The sequence below is a fragment of the Ixodes scapularis genome, unplaced genomic scaffold (genome assembly GCF_016920785.2).
Source record: "Ixodes scapularis isolate PalLabHiFi unplaced genomic scaffold, ASM1692078v2 PGA_scaffold8__174_contigs__length_109621045, whole genome shotgun sequence".
Taxonomy (NCBI): Eukaryota; Metazoa; Arthropoda; class Arachnida; order Ixodida; family Ixodidae; genus Ixodes; species Ixodes scapularis.
In genome coordinates, this window is record NW_024609883.1 from 101,800,654 (window position 1) to 101,826,942 (window position 26,289).

General features: G+C 45.8%; 1 protein-coding gene across 2 annotated transcripts in view; it reads left to right on the top strand.

Moving 5' to 3' along the window:
• LOC115308871 (protein MON2 homolog) overlaps positions 1–25,954 on the top strand; it is a 93,553-nt gene extending 67,599 nt beyond the window's left edge. Inside the window, exons 26-32 of one of the 2 annotated variants that reach the window (XM_029966988.4) lie at positions 15,875–15,992; positions 17,894–17,960; positions 18,058–18,118; positions 19,515–19,641; positions 20,484–20,635; positions 22,008–22,146; positions 22,791–25,954. In XM_029966988.4, coding sequence (XP_029822848.2) covers positions 15,875–15,992; positions 17,894–17,960; positions 18,058–18,118; positions 19,515–19,641; positions 20,484–20,635; positions 22,008–22,146; positions 22,791–22,972 — 846 coding nt within the window. In that variant the 3' untranslated portion in view covers positions 22,973–25,954. Of the gene's footprint in view, positions 1–15,874; positions 15,993–17,893; positions 17,961–18,057; positions 18,194–19,514; positions 19,642–20,483; positions 20,636–22,007; positions 22,147–22,790 lie in introns of those variants that run through there. The other variant, XM_042286829.1, reaches the window with a different exon arrangement.
• The last annotated feature ends 335 nt before the right edge of the window (positions 25,955–26,289 follow it).

Sequence of the window (26,289 nt, forward strand, 5' to 3'; positions counted from 1 at the left end):
GAAGTCCCTAGTGTTAAAAAACATGGGGATTGCGTCGGCGTGATGTAATGCGCGGCAAAGGCCGTTGAATTCCCGGAGGAGGGAAGGGGGAAATGGCACGAGCGGCTGTTTTGGCACGTGGGGCTTGTCTGTGCGTCCACTTGTGTGTGCGCGAGCATTCTTTCTCTGCTGTAATTCCACCGCCGCCGTTTGTCTTTTTTTTTATTTATTTTTAATACGCTCGTTCTTTGGCTTTTTTTTTTTTAATCTTTATCGGCATTTGGAGTCGTACTTGACGCATTTGTGTGTGTTTTGCCCGTTTTCTTTGAAGTGGTCAGCTCTTGAGCGGAGGGTGGCTGCTGATCTTGCGACCGAAAACAACTATTTTGGGGGAGGTTACGATATAAGCGTGTGGATCGATTAAAGCTTAGGAGATGAACTCTCTCTCTCTCTCTCCCCCGTAGTTGTGTGGGTTGAAATCGGGAGGTAATTTCCTCCTTCCTTTTGTTGGGGACGTAGTTTGATCGACGGGTTCTAAACAATCAACATCGCAAGTTTCCTGAAAATTGTCACAGTTTTGATAACTTTATTCTTTTATTTCGTTATACCACCAGTTCCAAAAGGTTGGAATATCACATGGTAGCTCAGTGGCGTAGCCAGGGAGGGGCTTACGGGGCTTCAATCTCTCTCTCTCTCCCTCTGTCCCCCCCCCCCCCCCCCCCCCCCCCCGGATAAATATTCCTGGCTACGCCACTGCGTTAGTTAGTGGGGCAGTTTAGGAATAAACAGTAAGGTATAGTAAACTACATAAATGAAAGGGCGAACGCAGTCCAACTACGCAGATACATATGAGAATCGTGATACAACGTAATGCACAATATGCGACATATATATTTAAAAGAAAAAAATCAATAAACATACAGTGGGCAATTTATGAAATACGATGTGCAATCAATAAATGGAGCGAAGGTCGGTATATGTGCGACTTTGTTTTGTGGTTTTTCAGGGTAGGGTTTTACTAAAATTGTTTGCACACTGTGCATTAAAAAAATGTTGTAAATTCGGTTTGAAAATTAATTGTTATTCTAACAACACGCTTGATTTGATGTCATTTACCGCCCCTGCAAAGAAATCGTCGTTGTTCTTAATAGCCTCGGCAATATATATGTATATATATATATATACATTGGGAGGCCCAGAGTCCAAATCCTGGCTCCGCCGTTTTTTGGCTTTCGGCGGGTTCCTGAAAACTTTGATTCATTGGATGAAGTGCGGTTCATTCATCTGCACATATTCGTTTATATATATATATATATATATATATATATATATATATATATATATATATATATATATATATCAATTTGCATATATTTCACGTGTCAGAAACGTATACTCAATTGAAATTTGGTATACTTCGTTTCACCTTAGCATGGACTGTTGCTAGTCGCTCATGCTAAAAGCGCAAGCTAGTTGCTTTGGACAAAGCCTCGGCGGCTGCACGAGCGCTCGTGCAGCGAGTGCTCCAATCAAGGCAGTCAAAAATGGCCGCTCGCCCTTGCACAAAAAAAAAAAAAAAACGTTTTTGGTGTTTTGTTTTTTAAGTTTTTGGTGGTGCGTATTTCTACAACGGTACAACTTGTGTGTGGCTTTCGTAAGCCGAGGGGTTATATGTTTCTCGTTTGATTCCCTGACGAGATTGTCGAAACTGGCTCCCGCTTGCACGCATGTTACGGTCACAATACATGTGTTGCGGGCTCCGTATACCAAGGCAGTTTCGCCGATCGCACAAAGTACCACGTGTACAAAGGTGCGACTTGTGCGTACGAACGTTTTCGTGTCAACGCTGCCACATGTTCGAGGTGTGGTGTAACCGTAAATTTTATTTGTTTTTGTACATCCAGGGTTATTCCTCTCAAGGTATAGTTCCCTCGGACACGTATACACCGACGGAGGCGTTGTCTCCATTCTTTGTGTAGCAGTGCTGGAAGGCTTCTGCTAAAAAGCGTTTAAGCTCGTCGGGGAACGCTCTTCGCGGTAGTATTTGAAGGACCAAAATGACAGTTTTTCGAGTGGTTTTGGAGCATGGGGGATGGAACGAGGTCACGGGCACTGAAATACTGCAGATAGAGAGACTAGGGAACAATATGAATGTTTTTATTGTTGATAATAACAATATTAATAATAATCCTTAATGAATTAGGAGAGCCACGGCACCGCGGAAAGGCCTTGTACCACCGAGTCCCATCTTGCGTTCGCGATTGTAACCGAGCAGCGCGAGCACCCTGTCGATCGAAGACACGGTGTGGGCCGCCATTTTTTGCTAAGAATTGCGCCCCATCTGCGCCGGATAGACTTAAAGCAAAAAAAAAAGGAAAATGTATTATTGCTCGACCTTAATATTCAGAGAAGTAGAAGGAAAGAAAAAGTCTACAAATATGAATTTCGCAGCGTCTCAACTCGCCGTATAGTTAGTTTCGTCTTGGGTCAGAGCACAGTCGAAGGCTCGAACACGTACAACCACAAACGCGCGTACTAAAAGCGCAAGTCACGGTATATTCGCTGCACTAATTGGTTTAGCCGATCAGTGAACGCGTACAAGGAGATGACGAGTGTCACGATGTCGCGCTTTGATGCTGCGAATCAACCGGCCAGAGTCGTCGATATTGGGCATCAACCGCTCCGGCCGGTTGATACGCTGCCTGGTTGATCGCCGACACCGTCTGAATTTCCGGGCGATGTCTTCGGTGTCGGAGAGTCCCGAGAAAACTTCGCAAAATGGTAGAATTGCCGATTGCGGCTCCTGCGATAAAACGGGACCGGGGTCTTGTACTCGCGATGAGATCATCGTGTCTGCCACGTGCCTTCGTTCCGTGGCTGCAGTGTACCGTGGCACTTGCGCCGCTCGCGTCAAGCTTCACCGCCTCTCACCAGAGTGCGCGCGTCGAGCTTCACCGCTCCGTGGCTAGGTGGCGTAAGCTACCGCCCGATCCAAAGGGCTCAGCCGGATTCATCCATCCATCCATCCGCTTGGCGCCGGAGTGTTAGGAGCAGTGACTGACCTAGGGAAGTGCTTGACTTAGCGCGATAGGCACACAAATTATGCTCAGAAATATTACGGGTCGACCTTCTTGGTCCTATCTCTAAGTTAATCTCTAAATAAAAAATAAATAAGAAAAGGACAGCAGAGAAAGATAGAGAGAGATGAAAACACGGGGTGTGTGTGTATATATATATATATATATATATATATATATATATATATATATATATATATATATATATATATATATATATGGGTGTGTGTGTCTGTGTGTGTGTGTGAGAGAGAGAGGGAGAGAGAGAGAGAATACGCTAGTCACTGTAGTTCCTGTGCAACTGTCGAGCGGCGAACTTCGACGTAACTCTGGATCCTACGCCACTAAAGAGCAGCGTCACCTTTAAAACGCGAGTGTAGGCTTTTATAATATTTTTGGGAGGTTGTTTTTGCAGTTTATGATATTAGAGTCTCTAGTTTAATAAGTTCATTGAACTGACGGGACGCATTTTTATTGGTACACGCGTTAGCGGATATGCCGGTTCTCGCTGGCATTTTACGTAAATTACATTTACGGGCTAAACGAACTACCGAGTGTAAAATGGAGAGTGGAGAGAGTATTTATCCCAATGAAGTGTTGTGTGATTGACTTGTCAACGATGTTTTAGTACTTATTGTAAATTAAACCTACTCTGACTAGATCTTTATTTAAGACGACTGTGTTCCTTTTACGCCCTATCTATCCTGTTAGCACATCCCAAGTGATGTGCTAACAGATGTTGGCGTCTGCTTTTAAACTGTCCTTGGCTGCTCCAGCCCAATATTTTGCCTGCTACAGAACCCGCTGCAAAAAGTAAAATTTCCGCTTCCATCGCTGCAGTCGTGGCGCATCCAAACGCCTACTGCAGTGTTCTGTCGCACACATGCCGCTCTTTCGAGGACTCCCAGCTATAAAGTGTGATTGACAGTTTGTCCCGGAGGCACGGATTTCCCGTAAACAATTCCCTAGCTACAAAAAAGAAAAAAAGGATCATTGATTTGATTTTGGATTTGCCCGTTCTAGCTTTTTCGGGGTCGAGGAGAGTTTGCAGCCTGCAGCACTCCCAATTTTGGTGGTTTTGTCTCGGTGTCATACTCAGAAATCCACGATTCATGACCTCCTGCGATCAGACGACTGTAGATTTCTGGCTCTCCCTCTCAAGGTGGATTTAGGTGATCAAGACACGACCCTTGTCTTGATCATCTGAATCCACCTCGTGACGGTGTTTGGAACCTTCTTGGCGCGCACTTTTCTCGTGCCCAAATCATGCGTTCCATTCTGATGAATGGTACGCGGATTAAAATTCAGCTCGCCACTGATCCTTCTTCAATGGAAGCTGACGATCCGACCTTACAAGAGTCCTCACTCTCTCCACATTTTCGTCCGTTTTTTTTTTTTTTTTTTTTTTTTTTTTTTTTTTTTTTTTTAAATATAGAAGGGCTTTCCGCACAAGGTCGTCTTCCGTTTATTCTGAGTCCTCTAACAAGGCCTTGTGCCGTTTGAACATTTGCGCCCTGGAGAGGGAACTTTCTTCATAAGCATTTTGTAACTTTTTTTATAAGTCGCAATATAACACTTCCGCCAAGCTTCACATACACAAAAAAAAAAAAAAATATTTAACTAGATTTCTGCGTTTTCGGAGTTTATATTTTGTGAGCTTCAGAGGATATTTTTCTAAGTTTATTTTTGACTAAAAATTCGGGGTTTGTTTATTTTTTTTTTTTTTTTTTTTTTAGGTTCCCATTTTTTTTTAATTGCCTGGAGTTTAATTTACCGCGTTTCCATTTTTTTTTTTTTTTTCGGAATGAAAAGTAAAAATGATTATCCGGACACGAACATACCCTAAACGCATACGAACTCACTGTATCGAATGATATTTCTGCAGCTGCATTTGGCATGGGCGCCTTTATCATTGCGAACGAACTGTCCTACGACAATATTGTAAAGAAGCGTCGCTTCAATTAGTGTCCGTACTTTGAAAATAATGAAGTAATTCAACACCTGGACGTTGTTGTTTGAAAGCCTAAAAACTCCAGCTGCTCTGCCCTTCCTGTGAAATGAACAGGTTCACATCTTTCACTGTTATAGAAACACAACTTCTCTTCCCTCTTAAGAAGCACAAATAGTATGCTCCAAACTGGAAACTGGTTTGTTGCGAACGAACTTTGACGAGATAAGCGGCAGCTGCCTTTTGTCAATAATAATAATAAAAAATAAATAAAAAAATATTGATAATTTTTTACAACATTATGTTAGTAAAATTCCGTCTTTTTTGCTTTTTATTGCGTTTTATTTTGCCATCCTGACGTGGAAATTCTTAGTTTCTTTTTTGGGATAAATACGAAAATACGGAACCGTATACTTATAAATCATACTGAGTATATATGGGAAGCTAACTATCACGTGAAAAGGAAGGAAGCAGCTTCGTCGATTCGTGCTCAGTTTTGCTCATTACTATTTGCGCCACGTATATTTCCCAGCGAGCAAAGTACGGAAATATCGCGTTCATTTATGCTCGGTGGAGCTTCCAGGTGAATCGCCGAAGAACTAGAAACATACTACCACAATGGCACGTGTAACATGTTATTCTCCTACGAGTTAGAAATTTACTGATTGACTTGCATTTGCATTCTGGAACTTTGCATGCTAGCTTGAACGAAGCAAAACCTTTGGCAATGCCAAGGAGAAAAAAGATGACAAACTAACACGTTAAAAAAAATGTAGGACTACTTTTTTTCAACATAATGTTAGGGCGCAAACGAAAATCCTTTTTTAAAGGCTTCAACACCTTCACAAACAGAAAAAAAAAAGAGAAAACACAAAGGAGAAAACAGCTTTTCTGCACTACAACAGACCTGAAAAAATAAAAAAAAAAAAAAAAAAAAGACGGGGGGGGGGGGTGGGGGGGGGGGGGGGTCAAACTTTTTTTAAAACTTTCCAGTGACCTTTACCATGGGACAGAACAAAAACGTGGAGGCAAACAAAACAGCAACGACAACAAACAGAACAGTCCAAAGGGTCAAGGATCCGGAATCCTTTTCAACTTTGTCTAAACCGAGGGAGGGTTTGTTTACCGCGTTTCCGTGCTAAACAATTGTTTACGATCTTTTTCTGACAATACCATGGATGTTTCCACACCTCCGAGTACTGATCTTGGTCCTTAACACTATACAACAGAATCACAAACGTAGTGTTAAGAACGAAGATCAGTACTCGGAAGTGTGGAACCACTTAATTCAGTGTCAGAATTGTGTACCCTTATGGCAGTACACGACCGTGGTATTGTACGAAAGATACCATAAACGGTTGTTTAAAGAATCCATCACAATTGTTCAACACGGAAACACGGTAAACAAACCTTCCCTCTGTTTAGACATAAGGTTGAAAAGGTTTCTGGATATTTGACCCTTTTAAATTGTTTGCTTTTTCCTTGTGTGTGTGTGTGTGTGTGTGTTTCTCCACGCTTTTGTTTTGTCCTACGGTGAAGGTCACTGATAAGATTTAACAAAAGTTTGCCCCCCCCCCCCCCCCCCCCCCCTTTCTTTTTATTCGTTCATGTTAGTGTTTGCACAGACACGTTTGCGGAAATGTTGTTTTCTTCTTTCTGTTCTTTTTGTGTCTTTTTTTGTTTTGTTTGTGAAGATGCCAGTGTCAATAAATTTCAGCGGTGTTTGAGATTCCTGTTCCTCCTCTCCTTCATCGTCGTCTCAGGGTTATTGTTCATCGTGTCTACTTTTCTTCCTCGTTTTTGTATATAAGTTATTTTTGGAATCTCTATCTTCGTTTGGCTAGCTTATATGCATCCCTCGACCATGTTTTCTATATCTGGTGTTGCGTGAGCACACGCTTTCGCGTACGTTCAACTGTTATGCGATCACACGTCCGCGTGATTTCTACGAAATGACCGTAACGCGTGTCCCTTTCAATTCCAAAATAATAATAATAATAATAATGCAGTTCGGAACTGCTCTATCTCCGTCTGATCACCGGAAGTGCTAGCGTGTGGATGTGCGGACAAATAGAATAATAGTCGTATTGAGAAATTATTCGGCCGCTAAAAGTGCGAGACCCCCCCCCCCCCCTTTTTTTTTTTTGCTTTTGGAAGCTTGTTTTTGCAGTTAACGCACGCATATTCGTGCATGTTTATTCGTTTCGGCTGGGTAAGATTGTCACGCGTTGGCGCCACCAAGCGGCAAGGCTCGCAACTACAGTACCCTTGACCGTGCAGGAACTGTTGACGTCACGAGCGCGATACGCATTGCGCTTCTGGCTGGCCGACTCTGAAGCGAGGGGCAGAGAGCTCGCGCTCACGTCGTTTCGTTTTCGTACTCCTTTAAAAGGATGCGTAACCATTTCAGTATCACAACTAAGAGGCGCACGATCTTTCCTCGAGCCAGCAGCCGCCGAAGTGCGCGAGCGCACGCAACGAAAATGACGTCAAAGACCTCCTTTCGCGCTTTAGATGAGCGCGAAATCTCTGGGCTCCGGTGAAGAGGAGAATTGAAGACAGGCTTTTCATCTCTACAGTGGGGTCTGGTGTTAAAGGTAGGCGATCAGTTGGTCTAACAAGCATGCAGCTTTCACTTGTGGAGATGAAAAGCCTGTCTTTATACTCCTTTTGTCCGGAGGCCATACGTTTCGCTGTCATCCTAAACGTGAATGCAAGACTATGACGTCAATGTCGTTGCGTGTGCTCGCGCACATCGGCGGCTGCTGGCTCGTGGAAAGATCCTGCGTCACTTCTTATGGACACTTCAATGTTTGGTTCACTATCCCATTGAAGGCGGTCCAAACCAAACCGCAACCCGGTCGTGCGAGAACGTCCCCGCCCTGCAACTGACGTCGCCGGTGCCGTCAACGGTGACATTTTTCGTGTTCCGGGAAACGGATTTATCTCTCCCTCAAGTCCCTCAAAACTCCCCCAAACGGGGCTTTTTCCCCCTTTTTCCCGCTGCGGCCAGCGCAACAAAAACCACCGCCTCAACCCTCGCTCCTCACACAGTGTCCAGACGCTGTGACGTCATATTGTCTCGTGACGTGATGTCACATGACGTCACAATTTACCTCTGAATAAGCAATTTCTCGGCTACATGCAGCGGGCATTTAGTGTCACGTGACGGCATGGCATCACGCGACGTCACTTCCCGCTAAATTTAAATAGGTGTAGCCGTATGCAGCGTCTCGGTAACATCGGCAGTTCGCTGCAGTTCATATGCAAAGTACAGCAAGGAACCGGGGATTCGGTTTTCCTTCTGTTCTTTGTCTCGTCGATTCTGTTCTTTGTCTCGTCAATTCGTCAAGTACTTCCAGTGCAAAGTTCTTTGTCTTGGCGGATATCCAACACAATCACGACGATTAATGTTTTTATTTTAGCTCACAACCACACGGCCTCATACATACACCAATGCACGCACGCAAACAAAACCATTCATGCATTGCCTGAATTCCTGTTTCTTTCTTTTCCTTTCGGTGTACCGCGTGCTTCCCAGACATAATACCGAGAGCACAACAAAATTCTTCAGTACCAATTTTCGATGAGGAAGCTTACTTTGGGGATCTCATAAGTGGCGGCTCCAGCGCACACAAAGAAGACTATTTAAGTGCCGTAACACAAAGCCCTTTGTTTTGTCCGACGGGGTAACGCAGTCCGCCACTTGCGCAAGGGCCCTTGAACTCGCGTTATTTCTTTTGCGAGCGTTGCGCGAATCTTACGCGCACGTGGATTACGGAGGTTGTTTTTGCTCCTGGCGCCGCTGACGCAATCGTTGCCTTGAATGTCCGTCGTCCACGTGCACGCCGATTGGAAACATGACGCGGGAACAACGACGTCAATCGGGAAAACATACGGGCCTGTAGTGCGCTGAATCGCTGGTCGGGCAAGTGTGTTGTTGCCGACGATCGTGGTCGCGTTGTGCGCGGGAAGCACCAGAGGCGCGGCGATCGGAAGCGAGGAGCCGCGAAAGCAGACGACGTTGCTTTCATGAAGCGAAAGTGTGCAGGCGAGTTGGAATTAGAAAACATAAACAGAAAATCTATTTTTTTTTAGTTCGCGTTTTTATATCTTATTTATTTACAGAAAAAAAAAAAAAAAACTGCAGCGCCGAAAAACTTCGGCATTAGAGCAGGTACAACCCATGGATTATTACGCTCAATAAAAAAAAAAAAAAAAAAAAAACAAAAAAAAAAGAAGAACATTTGAATATACAATTTGGGCTGTCAATAAAGAAAATACATAAACATTGAACATAAACAACATTAAAAATCAAGACCATTTCCTGAGATAAATGGTCCCACGTCGTCACGAATAAAAAAAAGACTGGTAACAGGTTCCACTGAGCGATTGTGCGTGGAAAAAAATGAAAACTTCTTATAATCTGTTCTACAAGAAATTTCCCTTATTTTTCTGACATGATCCACACGATTTGAACGGTAGTTAGGTAATGTTATGTAGTTGATTTTATCAATACCAGTCATATCATTAAAAATTGCAAGCAAGAACCTCAATCGAAAATCTTTGCGCCTTGACAATAAAGTTTCCCAACCAAGTACATTTTTAGTCTCTGTTACGCTATTGTTCCTACTATAATTTCCTGTTACGAATCTCGCCGCACGGTTTTGAAGTTTTTCTAACTTATCTGCAAGGTACTTTTGATGCGGATCCCACAAAACACATGCATATTCCAGTGTAGGTCTTACCAAACAGCAATAGGCAGTCTCTTTTAGTTTCTGTGGAGCACCGCGTAAATTTCGAATACGAAAATTTAAAGTGCGGCTGGCTTTCTTAGAACATTAAAAGAAAGGATGCCTGACAAAGTAATCCCCAAATATTTAACATCACTGTTATTACTTAATCTATGATCATCAATAAAATAGCATGATGGGACAGGGTTACGTTTCCTCCCAAACGTGATTTGTTAGTGTATTATGGTTTAGATTGCATCCGGCCCGCGGAGCCCCCGGCACACCACCGAAAATGCCCCCCCACCCCACCCCCACCGCCACCCACCCACCAAAAAAAAGAGCAGAGGCTCAGATGTTATTAGAGCGCCCGTTTAAATAGGTATCCGGTCTGGACCGCTGCGATACCGAACCTAGAAGAAATGTCACCGATATATGTAGCATTTTTTGGAAGTCGCCGTTGGAAGGTAGGACATCGCCTTTTATTAATCGATATCTAAACTCAACACCTAATTTGTTAGGTTCTGAACAGCTTGGCGTTTTTACAAGTTGTGTGCGGCCGCGGAGGGTGATCACCGGCCGTTGCCAGTTTCAGCGGCTCGGCATCTGGATGAGGCGCGGAAAAGGCAGTAATGTTGGTTCTTATGAAGCGCACCCAAAGCGGCAGTAGTTGAGCGCAACCGCATCAACCCACCCAATCCTTGATATTGTAGTGAGTGCCCACCCAATCCTGGATTTATCACAGTATAAGATGATGTTGCACCGCGCTAGCGACGTCAGCGCCACTGGATAGGCGGCGGAGTTCGTGGGCGTGACGGCGGAGCGGTTGGGGGAGCGAAGTCGCCCACTTGGCGGATGCACCTGTCCGTGCCCGTGAAATTTCCAGCTGACTCTGTTTTGAAGACTCGAAAGCCTGGCTGGCGGAAGTAATTATCTCGGCTTTCTGATGAAGTGGGGGGTTATATTTGGCGTCGAATGTAATCTGAATCCCCGTTGCTTCTTCGCGAAGATCTGTTATAAATAGATTTTTCTATCGAGCCTAATTTATGCTTTTTGTTTTTCATTCTCGCTCGAGAAGCTTTTTATGGTATGAATTTATGTTGAAATTATGGTAAATGTACGTGAATTTCCGGTGCGTGTTTTGTTGGGCAAACCTGCAGGTGGTTTTCAGCGCTTACTATTGCATGAAAACGCGGTTCCGTGAATTTGGTGTTTATGTTGTTTCTTTTGTTAATTTCTGGGGGGGGGGGGGGGGGGGGGGGGGTGGGGTCTGTGTTTATAATTTGTTGAGCAGATAATTTTTCGATTTTATGACACTTATAATGAAAGTAGCGGTGTTTAATAGTAATAAGAAAATTCATTTAATCTAACTTGCGGTGCCAGAGGGTATGATTGCAGAAAGGTGATGAAGGCACATATACAAATGTAGAAATACACAACAATATGCGAGCATAAAAAAAAAACACTAACACCCAATTTTTTTTTTTTTGCGAGGCGATTTTTTATGGTGTTAAGAGACTACCCGATCAATATTTTGCTTCAGTCACGTATATTTTTTTTAATAAAGCCAACAAACTCAACTGCTCGAAACTGAAACACGAGCTCGGAAGCTCATGGCCGGAAGTCACGTGACTACACCCGACCGCGCCTTTTTTTTTTCCTCCGCTTTTTTTGTGTGAAGCAGACGACGAAGTTCCGTGCACCGCGTTTGCCGTGCGATTGTTTTGCCCTATCCGTATCCCTATCCGCTCGATGTTCTGCGCTTGAAGATCGATTAGCCGGTACCCACGAACGACAGTTCCGAAGTACCGGCCCCCCGTCCGTCGCAACGTTGGTCCGTTGTTCGCTGCCATCGCGTTGTCCAGTCCGCGGTATGCCCCGCGGTAACGTTGCCACATACTATGGGGACTTTTAGCAAACCGCTAAGGCTGGTTCACACTGCACCGTTTTCTTACCTATACTTACGTTACGGTATGAGTCGCCGAAACATTGGTGTCTCGACTGTCGCGTGCCAGGCTATATCTCCTCGAACTGGTAGGCACGCTTGTCCCGGCGACTTCGTAAGGTAACGTATGAAAACGGGGCTGTGTGAACACGGAACACGCGGACGGTTCGCTGGAAGTCCCTATTGAGAATGACGTGTAATGTACCACCTGTAATCTGTTCAACATTTTTTTAAAATTGTTATTAGCGTATTTGCGTTTTTGTTTTTTTTTGGAAGCCACAAAAATGGGGCCCGTATTATTTTTTTTTAAATTTTTAATATTGAATGTGTTCTTTGGATGACCCACGACTTTGAATATGTTTGGTACACCGTTTGAACGCCACGTAACACCCTAAAAAAAAAAAAAAAAAAAGTACCAATGCGGCTACCGCTCGTTTTGATCCACGCTCGATCGCCTGATTCGGTTTGAGACTACATTCCGGGAGGCATTGAAAAATAGTCAAGTCGCTGATAAATATAATAATGGTAAGAAAAAAAAATTCCAATACTGCAGTATGTCTTTTTTCTTTTTTTTCTGGAGATAAATAGTTTCCGTCCTGATAAATGGGTTTTCAACCAATGGACGATCGGGTTGTTCTTTAGACGTGTAACTAAGCTTTCACGATAGCTTGGGATGTAAAAACACGCGTAGACGACATCCGTCTGCCTCGCTTTATCTGCACTTGGCTAAGGTCATGGTTTAATATACAGAAAAGCAGTCTGACCTTTATCGGGTTTAACGAAATTCCTTCCGGCCCTGTCGGTTATAGTTTGCTTCGACGGAGATAAGTATCGCCAAAAGTTACGCAGAGAAGATTTCATAAAAAAGCATCTGGCATTCCAGACTTTGCACCGTAACAGTTCGACAAAAAAAAAATAATAATACCGCGTTTTACATGTTGACTTAAACAGCGCAAATAAAGTAAGGAAGGAAGAGACAACATGAAGGAAAGAGCGCTGACTCACTACTGAGATTTTAATGAAGAGGCAGTAAAAGAGAAGAAAGATGTCAAGTGCGCTAACATTAATAAAGGAAGGAAGGGAGGGGAGGTATAGTTAAAAAGTTAACCTCTCTTGAAAGTCATTTTTTTTTTTTTTTTGTAATTAGTATCATTTTTTGATAATTTTTGTAACTATACCTCCTCTTCCTTACTTTATTAATGTTAGCGCACTTGACATCTTTCTTCTCTTTTACTACCTCATCATTAAAACCTCAGTTGTGAGTCGGCGCCACTGATCTCAATGACAATTGCTGGATCGCGCTTGCCGCTCCCGCAAGTGAAGCCACCGGACTTCACTCGCTTGGGATACGATTTGCCGTTTTTGCTAGCCTTTGCTGCGGTTTTCCAGCGTGCTGTGGACACGTTTTCTACTCGTTCGTCGTCATTCGCCGAAGAAGATTTTTGAAGACTCTGTATATTGTTGAGACTTGCCGTCGTGAACACGTGGAAAATTTTACGAAAGTGCAGTGTCGCAGGAAAAAGGCACAACGCGTCGAAAGGAAGGGCTGGCGGCGTGTTCAAAGCTTCCTTGGCACGCCGAAGTGCCGTGTCTCTGTGCCTTCGCACGCTTGGATACCGACCAAGAATCGACTCCGTGTGGATGTGTTTTGCGAGTGCAATGTGCGTGAAGCCGTATCAAAAGGTACAACTCGTCGAAAACAAGTGTCGCCGGTGTCGCGGCGTGATCAAAGCTTCCTTGGCACACCGAGTGATGCATCTTTGTGCCTTCGCACGCTTGGATACCGGTCAAGAATTGACGCCGCGCCAAAGTTCTGAACGTGTGTCGCGCGTAGAAGCCTTTAGATCATTTATATATATCGGCCACAGAGTTCTGGATCGTCCAGCTGTTCCGGTGAGTTGCTATCAATAAAAGGGAGAGATCTGTACGTGTTCTTATGTACTATATTAACCATGGCTATGTCCCAAATCTACTCTAATAGATTCCGTGGGAGCACGAATAGGGCAACGTTGTGGAGCCAGGGGGGTTTTCGAAAGCAAAAGTACAAGACGGCGAGAATGAAAATCTTTGAAGCGCGGCCGATATGGTCGTGTGCAATCTGCTGACCAATTACAATTAGGCGAGCCGCGCTCAAACGTCAAGTGCAATTAAGTAGGTTGATAATAAGCCAGCACTGATCAGTGATGAGGAGCTGTTGTGCACGGTATTGTGTAAATCGTCTAAGGACGAAAAAAAGACGTACCTTCCCCCCGTCTTCCGTCGCTAGTGGACGCTGGATTAAGCTCGTTCCTAAACCGCGAGGGGAAAAGACGCTGATCCAGAGGCACGAACAGCTTCACGCACATTGCACTCGCTAGACACATACACACGGCGTCGGTTCTTGGTCGGTATCCAAGCGTGCGAAGGCACAGAGACACGGCACTTCGGCGTGCCAAGGAAGCTTTGAACACGCCGCCAGCCCTTCCTTTCGACGCGTTGTGCCTTTTTCCTGCGACACTGCACTTTCGTAAAATTTTTCACGTGTTCACAACGGCAAGTCTCAACAATACACAGAGTCTTCAAAAAACTTCTTCGGCGAATGACGACGAGCGAGTAGAAAACGTGTCCACAGCACGCTGGAAAACCGCAGCAAAGGCTAGCAAAAACGGCAAATCGTATCCCAAGCGAGTGAAGTCCGGTGGCTTCACTTGCGCTGCAGCGAACAAGCGGGGAAGCGCGATCCAGCAATTGTCATAGAGATCAGTGGTCGGCGCTCCTTCCTTCCTGCTGTCTCTTCCTTCCTTACCTTATTTACGCTATTTAAGTCAACATGTCTAACCAGCTCGCCCAGCAACTCATTTTGGTACCGAGTTTTAAAAATATGAGATGCCTTTTAACGCTACCTCATAATCCCAAAATTTTGGCCGTCCGTCCATTTTCCGCCAAATTTAGCGGGGAAAAGCGTCACACGGCTCGTGACCTATACGTCAACTCAGTTTCCCTGTTAAATTTAGCGGGAAAAATGTACGTCTTGTGACTTTAAAGACACCAATCCAGTTTCACCGCTAAATTTACCAGCTGAGCGGGGGAAATCGACGTCACGTGACACCAATTTTCTCACCAGTAAAAGTCGGTGCCATTTTTTTTTTCGCCTCGTTTAAGTTGTTTACGTGTTGTTTTTACTTCTATTTAAACATATATGCATCAGCGCTTGCGATAATTCTGTTTGTTGAATGATTATTTTGTGAAGGCTTCTTGATATGCAGGTAAGAATATTGGCGCACTCGAATCAAAAAGCGACAAGAACGCGCGATGGCAAGGCAGCCAAGCGAGCGCCGTGATTGGTTCAAATAGGGGGGAACGGGAAACAAAACACAGGAGCAGACGAACGTGCACGCCGTGCAGAGCAGCACGAACCGTGGTTTCGGATTTTCCCCCTACCGTAATCTAACGAACATCGTTGTGTTTAAGGAGGAAAATTTTCGAAAACTTTCACAATTGATACCTGGAAGAATCGAGAATTGCTTTCATCGGCTGCCTGAGATAAATGCGGAAACGAGGCGTTTCGAAGCGTTGTCGTATCGCGCCTTCTCGGACGACTTGTGACGAGATTTCATCCTAATAGTCCTCGAAAGTAGCCTCCCGTTTGCGCCGGGTGTTTGCTCAGAAATACCTGGTCAAGTCAACGCCTCCCAGACGCCCTGTAGTTTTCACCTTGTTTAGGGTGAATGGATGGTTAGTGTAGGGGAATTAAAGGCCCGCGGAGCGTATGGCCTTCGGCAGGATGAACGTGTCTACAAATAATGGGGCTAGTGACGCCGTCTGGCGGAAAGTTTGTCAACTTGACTCTGCGCGTCGTTTGAAGCGCGTCCCCCGCCAAGCGCGGTTCTTTTCGCGTCTAATCTCTCGGTTGGCTCAGATACGATTGAAATTTATAAATTCGGAAGATAAGCATCGTTTTAGTCGACTCGAATTAGCCGTAGTGTATAGTATCGCTTTCGGCCTGCTTTTTTTTTTTTTTTTTTTTTTTTTTTTTTCTCTCTTAGCCGTCTGCGACGTACTTGCCATCACTCACCAGTCTGCCGGTGACCCCAACGACCATGACCGGGGGCTTGCGCAGATTGTGCCACGCTAGCGTACTTTACTGGATAGGACATGTCGAAGGTGACACTGCGAGATCTACGGTCCGACCCTGGTGTCCGCCATCTTGTTGCAGACGCTCCACGTCCCGCTGGGGATGAAGTACAACTGCCCGAGCCAGTCGACCTGGAAGCTGGCCGTCACTTCGCTCCTAGCCGTTCTCCGGGTTGGCTTGCCCATCGCCCACAACAATGGTCAGTTGACGACATTCTGGACAGGTGGCGCAAGCCATAGCCCGATTCAAATGGTGGTTGGCTACATAAACCGTTCATCCAACGCCAATTCGTTTTCTTTTTCGTTGCTTTTTTTTTTTTTTTTTCTTTTCAACACTGTATTGCTTTAAAAAAGTGACCCGCGCTCTGCTGTTTCCCCGCAATGCACCGGTGCGCGGGGAGAAGTGCTCTTCTCAGCCACGTCCGCGCGCGCGTTTAGATGCCGATTTTAATGGACCTTTTCCGAGAAGCGTTCTGCGCACGCGCGAGCGCCCGATGCCAAGTGGCGGAAATCGGTACGAAAAATCGAGGAAATTTGGAAGGAGGCTGTTGATCAGCGAGTAGAGCACGTAATTGCAGCATATATATAATTGTGTTACACTAAAAAAGAAAGTGGACGGAAAGAAAAACACGTCGTTTGCGTCCTGTTTTTCTTTCCCCTCTTTAAAGTCGCGTTGGGCAGGCGCTGCTGCTCAGAGAGCGAAGAAACTGGTAGCGTAGCTCCCATTATTGATTGGTAGCGCAGGTAGGTCACTTCCTCGATTTTTAGTTCGTGCAGCCACCGCCTGGTGCCGTCGGTATGCGGAAAAGGTCCATTGCTGGATGGCGACTCAGCGGGACCCGGACTGTGCCTCTGTACGGGATTCGAAACGTATGCCTTATCCGGTTGTCCGACAGGGCGCCACTACGATATACAAGGAACAAGTAAAAAGCAAATGTTACATTGGCATTTACTGTTGCACCACCACCATAATCATCACATAACACGCTGCCCTTCAGTGCTGGTAAAACGGAGACCTTGCGCCTTCGCCTTGGCAACACCACGGGCCTGTTGAAGCGCTATATGATAGCATGTAGTGTTGGTAGGCGCTGTCCGCTCGAAGCCTACCTCCAGACTTTGCGAAGTTAAAAATTGAAACTACAGGATTCACTTTGCTTTGCGTACGAACGAGAATTGTCATTCGCGTAGTTAACTAAAACGACTGTCATTTTTCACAATTAAGCGGTTGATGACATGGGTAATTTGTCAAGGCAGTCAGTGCACCTCATAAAGGACGCAGAAATTACAGGACCCAGGAACTTTCCAGCGCAGGAGACATGTAGGTATGGCTTAGGCTATGCCTAATGGCGGGTCCAGTTGTGCGACAAATGGCCGAATCTGCGCAAAAACCGTGACGAAAAAAAAAAAAAAAAAAGAAATCTGGTGACGAACTGGTTTTATTTCTTGTTAGACAATCGGTAGTGCTTTTATGGGATATGCGAATTTCGGACGACTTTTGGACACCAGCCGATCCTGAAAGGGCAAGAAATGTCTGAAACCCTAGACAGAATGGATCGGTTGATTAGTATGGCAAGCCTTTGCTCGTCGGATCCGGTACGGAGCTATGTTCTTTTTGCTTTTTTACAAGTTTTTAGGCTATCTATTTTTTTTTAAATTAAATGTATGTTTGACAGGAATGGCAATGTGAAAAGAAAAGAATGGCCTACTCTACTGTGAAAGTGCTTTGTGTTTGGCTTAGTTTGCTCAAAGTACACTCACCTCACGCACACTGTGTGACACTGTTAGCACAAACAGGACATTTGATAATTTTTCGCATTTCACTTTAAAAGGGTGTCAGCAGGCGCACAATTTTACAACTTGTGGTAGTGTCTGAATTAGCACTTTTCACGACACTAATTATTTTCATAACAACCTTTCTATTCTAAAAAAAAAAAAAAAAACGGGCGATTGCATGTTTGCATCTACAGTGTCGCGCAGTGCGCTTTTGCTTTATGGGAAAATTTATGAGTATGTTTACCCAACCCAACGCGGCGAGGTAGAAACTCCGACCGATGTTTCTGCAACTCCATCGTGCTTTCTCCCTTGGTACATTGAAATGCAGAGGTCCACTTCAAGGATGTGTGGGCAGAACTTGCCACAACACTCGAGGAGTTCCTCTTTTCTTCGAGGTGAGTGTGGGGAGGGAAAGCTTGGCGCAAGACGTTCCATGGGACCAGAACACTGAACTATTCCGTTTTCTTTCTTTTTCTTTTTTTTTTTACAAAGCAATCCGCCCCCGACGCAGAGCCTGGAAGACCAGCAGTGCGACGAAATGCTGGACTGCAAGGCAAGTTGCATTCTTGTTTAAAGTGGCGGCAACCTCAATGCCACACGTGACTGGGTACAGACAGGAACAAAGGCGTGAGGTCTTGGAGACAGCTGAATTTGTTCTAGAAAGAGCAGCAGCAAAAATAGTTTCAATTTCCCCACTAAATTTAGTGGGCAAGTTATAACTAGGGTGTGCATTTTCCGGTTTTAACCGGAAAACACCGATAAACATCCATCAGTGACGAAAATATAAAATCGGTTAAAACCGAAAAACACCGGTGGTTGGATATTTTCGCCCTGGTTAAAACCGAAAAGCACCGGTCGTTGCTAACTTCCGACCTGGCAAAACACTTCCCCCGTAGAGGTTCGTCAAGCGTGTTATCTCGTGGATCCTGCATTCTTCCAGTGCTTATACATGGCTTGCAGGTGGCGCCAGTTCGCCCTCCTTTCTGGGGGTCAAAAGCGTCTAGTTAACGCAGTGGAAGCTAAGCTCTCATACGCCTTTCCCCTATTGTGCCTCCCATGGCCCCCTTTTGTGGAAAAATTAACGCAGTGGAGGGTAGGCTCTCACGTGCCTTTTCCTCATTGTGTCTGGCCAAGTGATGTCGGTGCAAGCCATGTTTTCAGAGGTTGCTGTGGTTCCCGGAAGACACTGCCAACGTCCGTGTCGTACAGGAGCGTGCGTTTTCATAATTGCGGGTTGCGAACTGCAAGGAATGTGCTGCCATGACGGCAGCACGTTCCTTGCGTGTAGATGCAAGCATCTACACGCAAGGCACGTTTGCTTGCATATACTATAATGCTTGCATCTACTATAATAACCAAGTGTGAGAAGTAGTTGCTTCCTAGAGAAGAAGTGTATGAACTATGTGAATAAAATTGGAATTCTCTGTCTGTGATCAATCGCTTTTTTTCACCGATAGTCGCCGATTTTAGCCTCGTCGTGAGACGCTCCACCGAAATACACCGGTGTTTTGAAAATAAATAAACACCGAAAAACATCCGCCGATTTTTCTCACAAATAAACACCGGAAAGTACACACCCTAGTTATAACCAGTTGGTTCTTCACTCCCCGGTACGACCGCCTAATGTTTTCTAAAGAAATTGCAATGATTGCTCCTTAAATACAAGGATGTCTCGTTAATAGGGACACCCTTGTTCCTCAAGAAATCGTCCATAACGCGAGTTGCCTATAATAATGAGACAACAATGCATGTGTTTACCTTATAGGACTTTGGAAATAAACGTCGCTGTCAATCTTTTTCCCTCCAAATTGGTAGGCAAATTTGTGTAAGACGGTTGGGGGGACGCTTCAAAGTTTTGCCGAACTTGGGGACATTGCCAGAGCAGATGCCACGCTGTTTCTCTACCCCGAGATTGCCCCCTCAGCGCGTTCGGCCGGCCGCTCTCACAGGTGGTCCAGCTGATTCGGGAGTGCATCCTGCCGGAGTCCAGCCACGTGCCCAAGGACTTTGTGCTGAAGATCGTGGCCCTGCTGAACAAGGGCTCCATCCACTCAGCCACAAGCAGCACGCCCGTCGGTGAGGACGCTGCTCTCGGTGCTGCTAGCATTCCCGTTCTTCCCTCCCGGCCAAATCTTCAGATTTCTAAAAGCAAGACGGTTTTATGAACCTGAAAGAGGTGAAGTGTGGGAGGAGAAAGAAGGATTGGAGAATGGAGAGGGGGGAGATCTATGAAGAGCTTTCAAGCTGCATGGAAAAAGGGAAGAGAGAGCACCCCTGTATTTTTATGTCTTTTAGGTTAGCTAGGACACGAAACAAAGAAAACCAGTGCACATTCTGTGTTCTCCGTGTGTCTGAGTTACGTTGCGAGTGTGGACCTCTTCCGAAATTCAGTGCCATCTATTGTGGCTCAAATACAAGTCTAGCTTCCGTCGTGCGAATGGCAGTAGGGGTATAGTATTCGATCAGTGTTGTCACTCTCGTTCATTGAAAACGGACGACAGTGTTGTTCTCTGCTGTTCAGTTTTTTATCCATTCATTTTCGTCTTGACGGTGACATAGAGAGCAAGTACTGCTTTGTACAAAGCACCGACTTAAGTAAAGCTCCAGAAAAAATTCACTGCATTAAGTCTGTCAGCTCATTCATTGGGCACAAGTCTCGCGCGAATGCTGACGTGGCACACCGTGCACCTCGTCGAACTAACGTCTGGAACGCCCAGAATTTCTGTCATCCGCTTCGGCGCAGGTCTTCAACTCCTTCTTTCCCCAGCCACCGGAAGGCTGCCATTGGCACGCGACAGACGCCGTACGCACATATGACGCCGGCAGTCGATGTGGCACGACTGAATTTCGGAAATGGTCCATCGTTCGGCCCGAGCGCAGAGACTGTTTAACCGCAGGGCGTGCTTCGAATGTCGCAGACACGGAGTCGACGCGCAAGTTGCGGGAGGAGTTTGCCAAGGCCTGCTTCGAGACCCTGCTCCAGTTCTCCTTTTTGGGGGGCATCGTCCTGCCCGAAGGGGGCGTGGTCAACCGGCTGGCCGTCACCTCCCTCCTGCACCGCTTCCAGGAGGTGGGTGGAGCCGCCACGACGGGTGGTTGTCAGCAGCGGCGCCTCTCCTGGCGTCCGGGGAAGTGCGAAACTGCGCGCAAAATTAATGGGTTATACGGTTTAAAGAGGAACAAAAGGTTGGGGCAAACATTTTAAGGAGGGTCGGAAAGTTTTCTAGGCTAAGTGGTGCAACCTACTGCCACATATAAAGGAAAAAGGCCACTAGCCTCCATCCATCCAAGCGCAGTCCTCCGTGTGTAGCAGTCAGTGTTCACGACAGCTAATGTCTTCGAGCCCGAGACGGAGATACGAATCGCGGGGTAAGAACACGAGACCAACAAGTCTGGTGTTTACCTCCAATTGTTGTGAGCATTATAATTATTATTAATAATGATAATAATAATAATCGTGATGTTTATTTGAGGAAGCCACAATTTTCGCATACCGTAGTATCGAGAGATGCCCCACCCCCTGAAAGATGACCCAAATAATAATAATATTAATAATAAGAAGAAGAAGAAGAATGATGTTTATTCGAGAAAGCCACTATTTTCGCATACCGTAGTACCGAGGGATGCCCCACCCCTATTTTTGGGTTGATTTACTATTTTCTTTTAAACACTAAAAGAAAGTCCATTCCTAGTAATCGTAGTGTTCGGATCAATGATGACCGCGGCGTAAATGCGGCTAGTTAGCTATGGCGAGATATAAGCGAACTGACTGGGAGGTACAGTCATCTTTGCTTCATTGTCCTTGCCGTGATAACAAGTTTGGCAGGAAAACATTACCTAAAATAAGCGATTTTTTAACTTTTCTTGATCGTGCACCGATATTTAGCCCGCCCCTTATTTCCACCCTATTTGCTCTCGATTTTAGGTGGGCTATCTCCCTGGGTATCACTGTATGCATAGTCATCATAACCCCAGTTCTTCTGGCGTACAGCTGCTGTCTTTAGCTGCGGTCAGGGTTATTTGCTGGGAGGGGAAAGCCAGTGTATTGTCTTGGCAGTTGTCAGAACGTTGTCAGAGTTGGGCAGACTTCCAAAGATCGTTTGGGATGTGCCCCCTTTGGCGCGCATTTGAAAGACCCCGCACCACTTTTTAGCTTTTTGGCATACTGGTGGGTCGTGGCATCTCGACAGTCTCGCGCATACCGACGAAGATTTCAAATACGAACGTTGCTTAGACCAAAGTAGTCGCCATTCTCTTTTGCACATCATTGTCTTCGTCGGCGATTCCAGACATTGCTCCTTCAGATTTATTCCGGGAGTTTCGGTTGCACGGTACAGGGAAAGAAACACAAAAACGTAGGTAGATGGCAGGGGTTTGTTCCAGCGACTCCTCTCGCTTGTCAGACCGTCGTCCCGAGGTTTCATTTTTCACTCGTTTCTCAGGTGATCTGCCACTATGTGGAGGACGAGCAGCTGAGCGGCAAGTGTCCCCTGCCGCGGCATCGCATGGCGGAGATCTCGTTCGTTCTCAAGGCCGTGGCCACCCTGACGGCGTCCCTCAAGAAGGCACCGCCCGACAACGGTAGAGAGTTTTTTCCAGTCTGGATTGCATCTTCAACCGGTCTGTTTATAGCATCCCCAAAATTGGTGCCCCAATTTTTGCGTTGACGTCGTTGTAGAGCCTCGCTCTGTTGCTTGCCGCGAACCTTACATTGGCAAGGCGGCGGCGTTGGAAGGCAGGCTTGCAGGTCCAGCAGTCAGTCTAAAAATTGACTATGCTGAGCATTTGTTTTGTGCTACAGCACAGGTGTCGGAGCCAGTTTTCAAGGTGTTCATTTGACACCATGAAACTGCTTGTAATCAGTTGGGAACAAAGCCTCCAGTCCAAACAGCGAACTTCTGCCTCCACTGACATCACTTTTTCATTGTTGCCAGTGGAGACTTTTATTTTGCAAAACATGTCGAGTACTAAAATTATAAATTCAAAAACTTTGCGAAAAAAAAAAATAATTTGGCCCAAGATAAGGGGGACTACTTCAGCAATGTTTGTTGGTGTGTTTAGCAAATTGTCAGGCAAATCAGGGACTATGAAGAAAACGCTGGAGTAACCCTTTAAGCTGTCGCTGATGTCAGAATAGGGACAGGCAATTTGTCCATCTCTTTGGCCGCCTTGGGAAAGTTTGGCGGCTCTAGCGGGTGCTTTGGCACATCTTTTCCCGCCCGCAGTGGAGTGGAGTGTATGGGAGCAGCTGATCGCCCTGTACCCCCACCTGGTGAGCTGCAGCACGTCGACGTCCGCCCAAGTGTGCCGGTCGCTGCGGGAGGCCCTGCACGAGTATGCGGACCTCCTGGCTCCTCCGAGGACGCCGCCCCGGCAGCGCAACGGCGGCCGACCGGCTGCCAACTGAGGGCAGACGCAAACCTCGCTCGTCGTCCGCCGGCGTAACTGGCGTGGACACTTTAGAAGAAAAGAAGGGCCGCCTCTCGAAAACCGTTGCCCGTCTGCAAGGGCGAGTCGTTTCAGCGGCTCACCGCAACAACGTCAAAGAAGATGTCACTGAAAGACGGCTGCGGTGCCGGAGACATGTCGTCGAGGTAGCATAGTTAGTTAATTGACGAGGTTAAAATTTTGAATGAAACGGAGCAACAGCTGGCGAACGGAAGACGGCGTCCGGTTTTCCTGCTGGCGCGTCGATGCAACGGTGATCTAAATTTGCCGACGCAGTTTAGTCCACCATGTTGTGTTTATATGCCGATTAATGGGGGCCGAGTGTAGCTTCGGCTGATTTCTCCTTTGTATTGTCGAAATGGCCCTCGGAGCGTGTAGACTACGGCCTCTCGGGATTGTTTTCAACGAGGCGGTGGATTGACGTCGTGTAAATACTACCTCCCCTAAGTTGGTCCGAGTGCTGTCTGCTTTTTCATTTCCTAAAGCAGACGACGCGGCGCGGCTGCTTTCCTTAGCAGAGGACAAATGATGCCCGCTTTCCTTTGCGAATTGGCCAACATTGTCTTGTGCCTGGTTGATGAAAGTAAAAGTGGAACAAATTTTTGGCATGTCTGACATGTTTCCTCCAAGTTCTGTTCTTCTGTTACTTTCTGCCCCAAATGTCTGCAGTGTTTTTTCTAAACCAGATGACACGTTTTCTGCAAGATGAATGTTGTAAAACATCTGCCTTTTTTTTTAAAAGCAGACATGAACTTGTGGTTAGTTTGCTGAAAAAGCAGAAAACACGTTTTCTTCTAGCTTTTTCCTAACACTTACTTTCAGTCACAACGTTGGGTCGAAACCCCAAACCTTGCGACACATGACAAAACACAAATTAAGGTAAACAATAAACAGCTACCGTGACAACGACGACAGTGACATTGGGTACGGACTGTACTGGCTTTGCAAGCTATGCTAGAGCCTTTCGTTTAATTTCGTATTTGTATTTTCTTCTTGCTTCAAATGTTCACGGAGAAATGCGTAGCGTCTGAGATACAAAGTCCACGGCTGGTGACTTTCGGTGAATTAACCAGAGTTCAGCGCAGCGATGTTTGCAACAGAGAAGTTGTTTTGAAACCACTCCAATAACGGCACTTTTGTTTTTTTGTCACCTAATAATCATGCCAGCATTTTTTTTTTGTCTAATTGTGCGCAGTATCTTGTTAATACTGTGTGCTGAAGGGCTTTCATGCGCAGTTGGAGACGTGCCGCGGAAACCGATGTAGTTCCTGCACGCTCCGCGTCTCAGTTTTATCTCGTGGACATCGGTTTTTCTTTCGCTTGAAGAATCTCTTTGACGTCGACTTTCGCTTTGCGCCGAGAGAAGCGAATGAACTGATTTTTTGTACAACGGCGGTCTGGGAGGCCGAGCACCAACATCCCGAAGATTTCTCGACCCTGATATAAATATGTGCCGCTACTTCCTCTTGTGGTGGCATTACCTATTTACACAGGTTGTTTTTTGTTCTTTTTTTTCCCCCGTTGCCTTCTTGTTTTTACGTAGCATTCCTTTTCACAATTCCTGCCTTTGATCCTTTTGACGGTGGTGGAATGCACAGGTTATCCATCCATTCTAGTGGCACTGCATACTAGTACTGCAACCTCCTAAAGCCGAGAAGCAAAAAAAAAAGTTCCTGGCAATTTTTTTGAAGACGCCGGTGCAACTTTTGTACATATAAGACTGGATCGCTGAGGGTACCACATGTTTCAAAAGTTTGTTTGGGGCAAGTTTGCAGAAGAGGTGTTTTACAAGACGGCAAAGTCGTCACGGCAAAAGGTTACGATGTAGTAGAATATTTGCCTGTAGTTGTATTTTTTGTTGTTTCTCGATGCTTGCTGATGTAGGCGGTGCAATACTACATTTCGGGCAGTTCCATTACGATCACTCGATAGACCCTTTTCAAAAGTCCGTCGAACAACGTCTTTGGTCGCCATTTCTCGGGCCCAAGGCGTGCGATAGTTTCTGAATCTTCCTCGCCAAACGCCGACGCAGCACTTGTTTTCGACACGAACCCAAGCCGGGTTCATGCCGAATGCCGACACAATCCTCGGGTCCGGTATAGGCGTCTGCAAGTACAACCTCTGGGCGCCGCCATCTTGCTGCGGTTGTGAATAGATAGTCTGATAGTCAAGCATTGCTGAGGCTGAGGTACATATGTAAATCTATATCTACCCACACCAGCAGCAAGATGGCAGAGCCCAGAGGTTGTACTTGCAGACGCCTATATATGACGAGAATGTGTGCCCAAATGATGGCAGACACGAATAACGGGCGCGGCAGCTAGTAGGTGGTGCTCACTTTTGGAAAGGGTCTACAAAGAAAGCAGCATTATGTTTCGGGAAAGATGAACGAAAAATAACTTTGTTTTTATTTTCAACGTCTTGACCGTATGATTCTAGGAGAGACATTGTGCCTAGGAACCAATTTTAGGGGAATTGATGCAAGAATTTATGTTCAGTAGCGGGGGATGTAAATATATATCATTTTGGCGATTACACACTGCTGCCCGTAAGATTGGGCAAGTGTTTCGATGGCGAAAATAGTGGGTCTGTCTGCCACAAGAACAAACAGCAAATCCGTTCCCACTTTAGCAGACGGCCATAGGCGGTGACGATCAGAGTTTCTTTGGATGGGGGGGGAGTGGGAGGATTTTTTGGGGTGTTTGTTTGCCCTGGAATTCTTTGTTGGCTTACGAAGCCTGACGTTTTTGGTGCTTGAGCACTTGTCAATATCCCTTCCTTTTTTTTTTGCCAGATTTTAGGGAAATTTAGTTACGCTAAAATTGCACCGGTTTGGGCGTCATGTAAATAAATAGACAAAGCTGCGAGGGCGAGGTTGCATTTCGCTGTGTTTGCAGCCCAAATTATGTACAAAGGGAATAAACGCATTTGATTTTCGAAATCTAGTGTCCTTTTTGTGTGGGGCGAGGGGGTGGATGTTTTGTTATGGAACCATTAGGGGTGCAAACAAGGGGCACAAACCCTTTGTGGTGGCTCGTTGTTTGGCTAGGTAGCTGGCGTCGTAGTAAATGTAATGAAACGACATTTGTTATATAAATCTAAATGCGCGTCAGTTGTGTATAAAAAGCGAGAATTAGTGGCAAGTTGGGCTAACGTACAATAGGCCTGCAAAATCAAAGCGATCCTAGCAGCGTAGTGCCGTGCAAAGTACCTTGTTTTACCTCCTGGCCACAGCTTCGGTTTCGTTTTACCAATCTCGCTTCAGGACATTCCGTT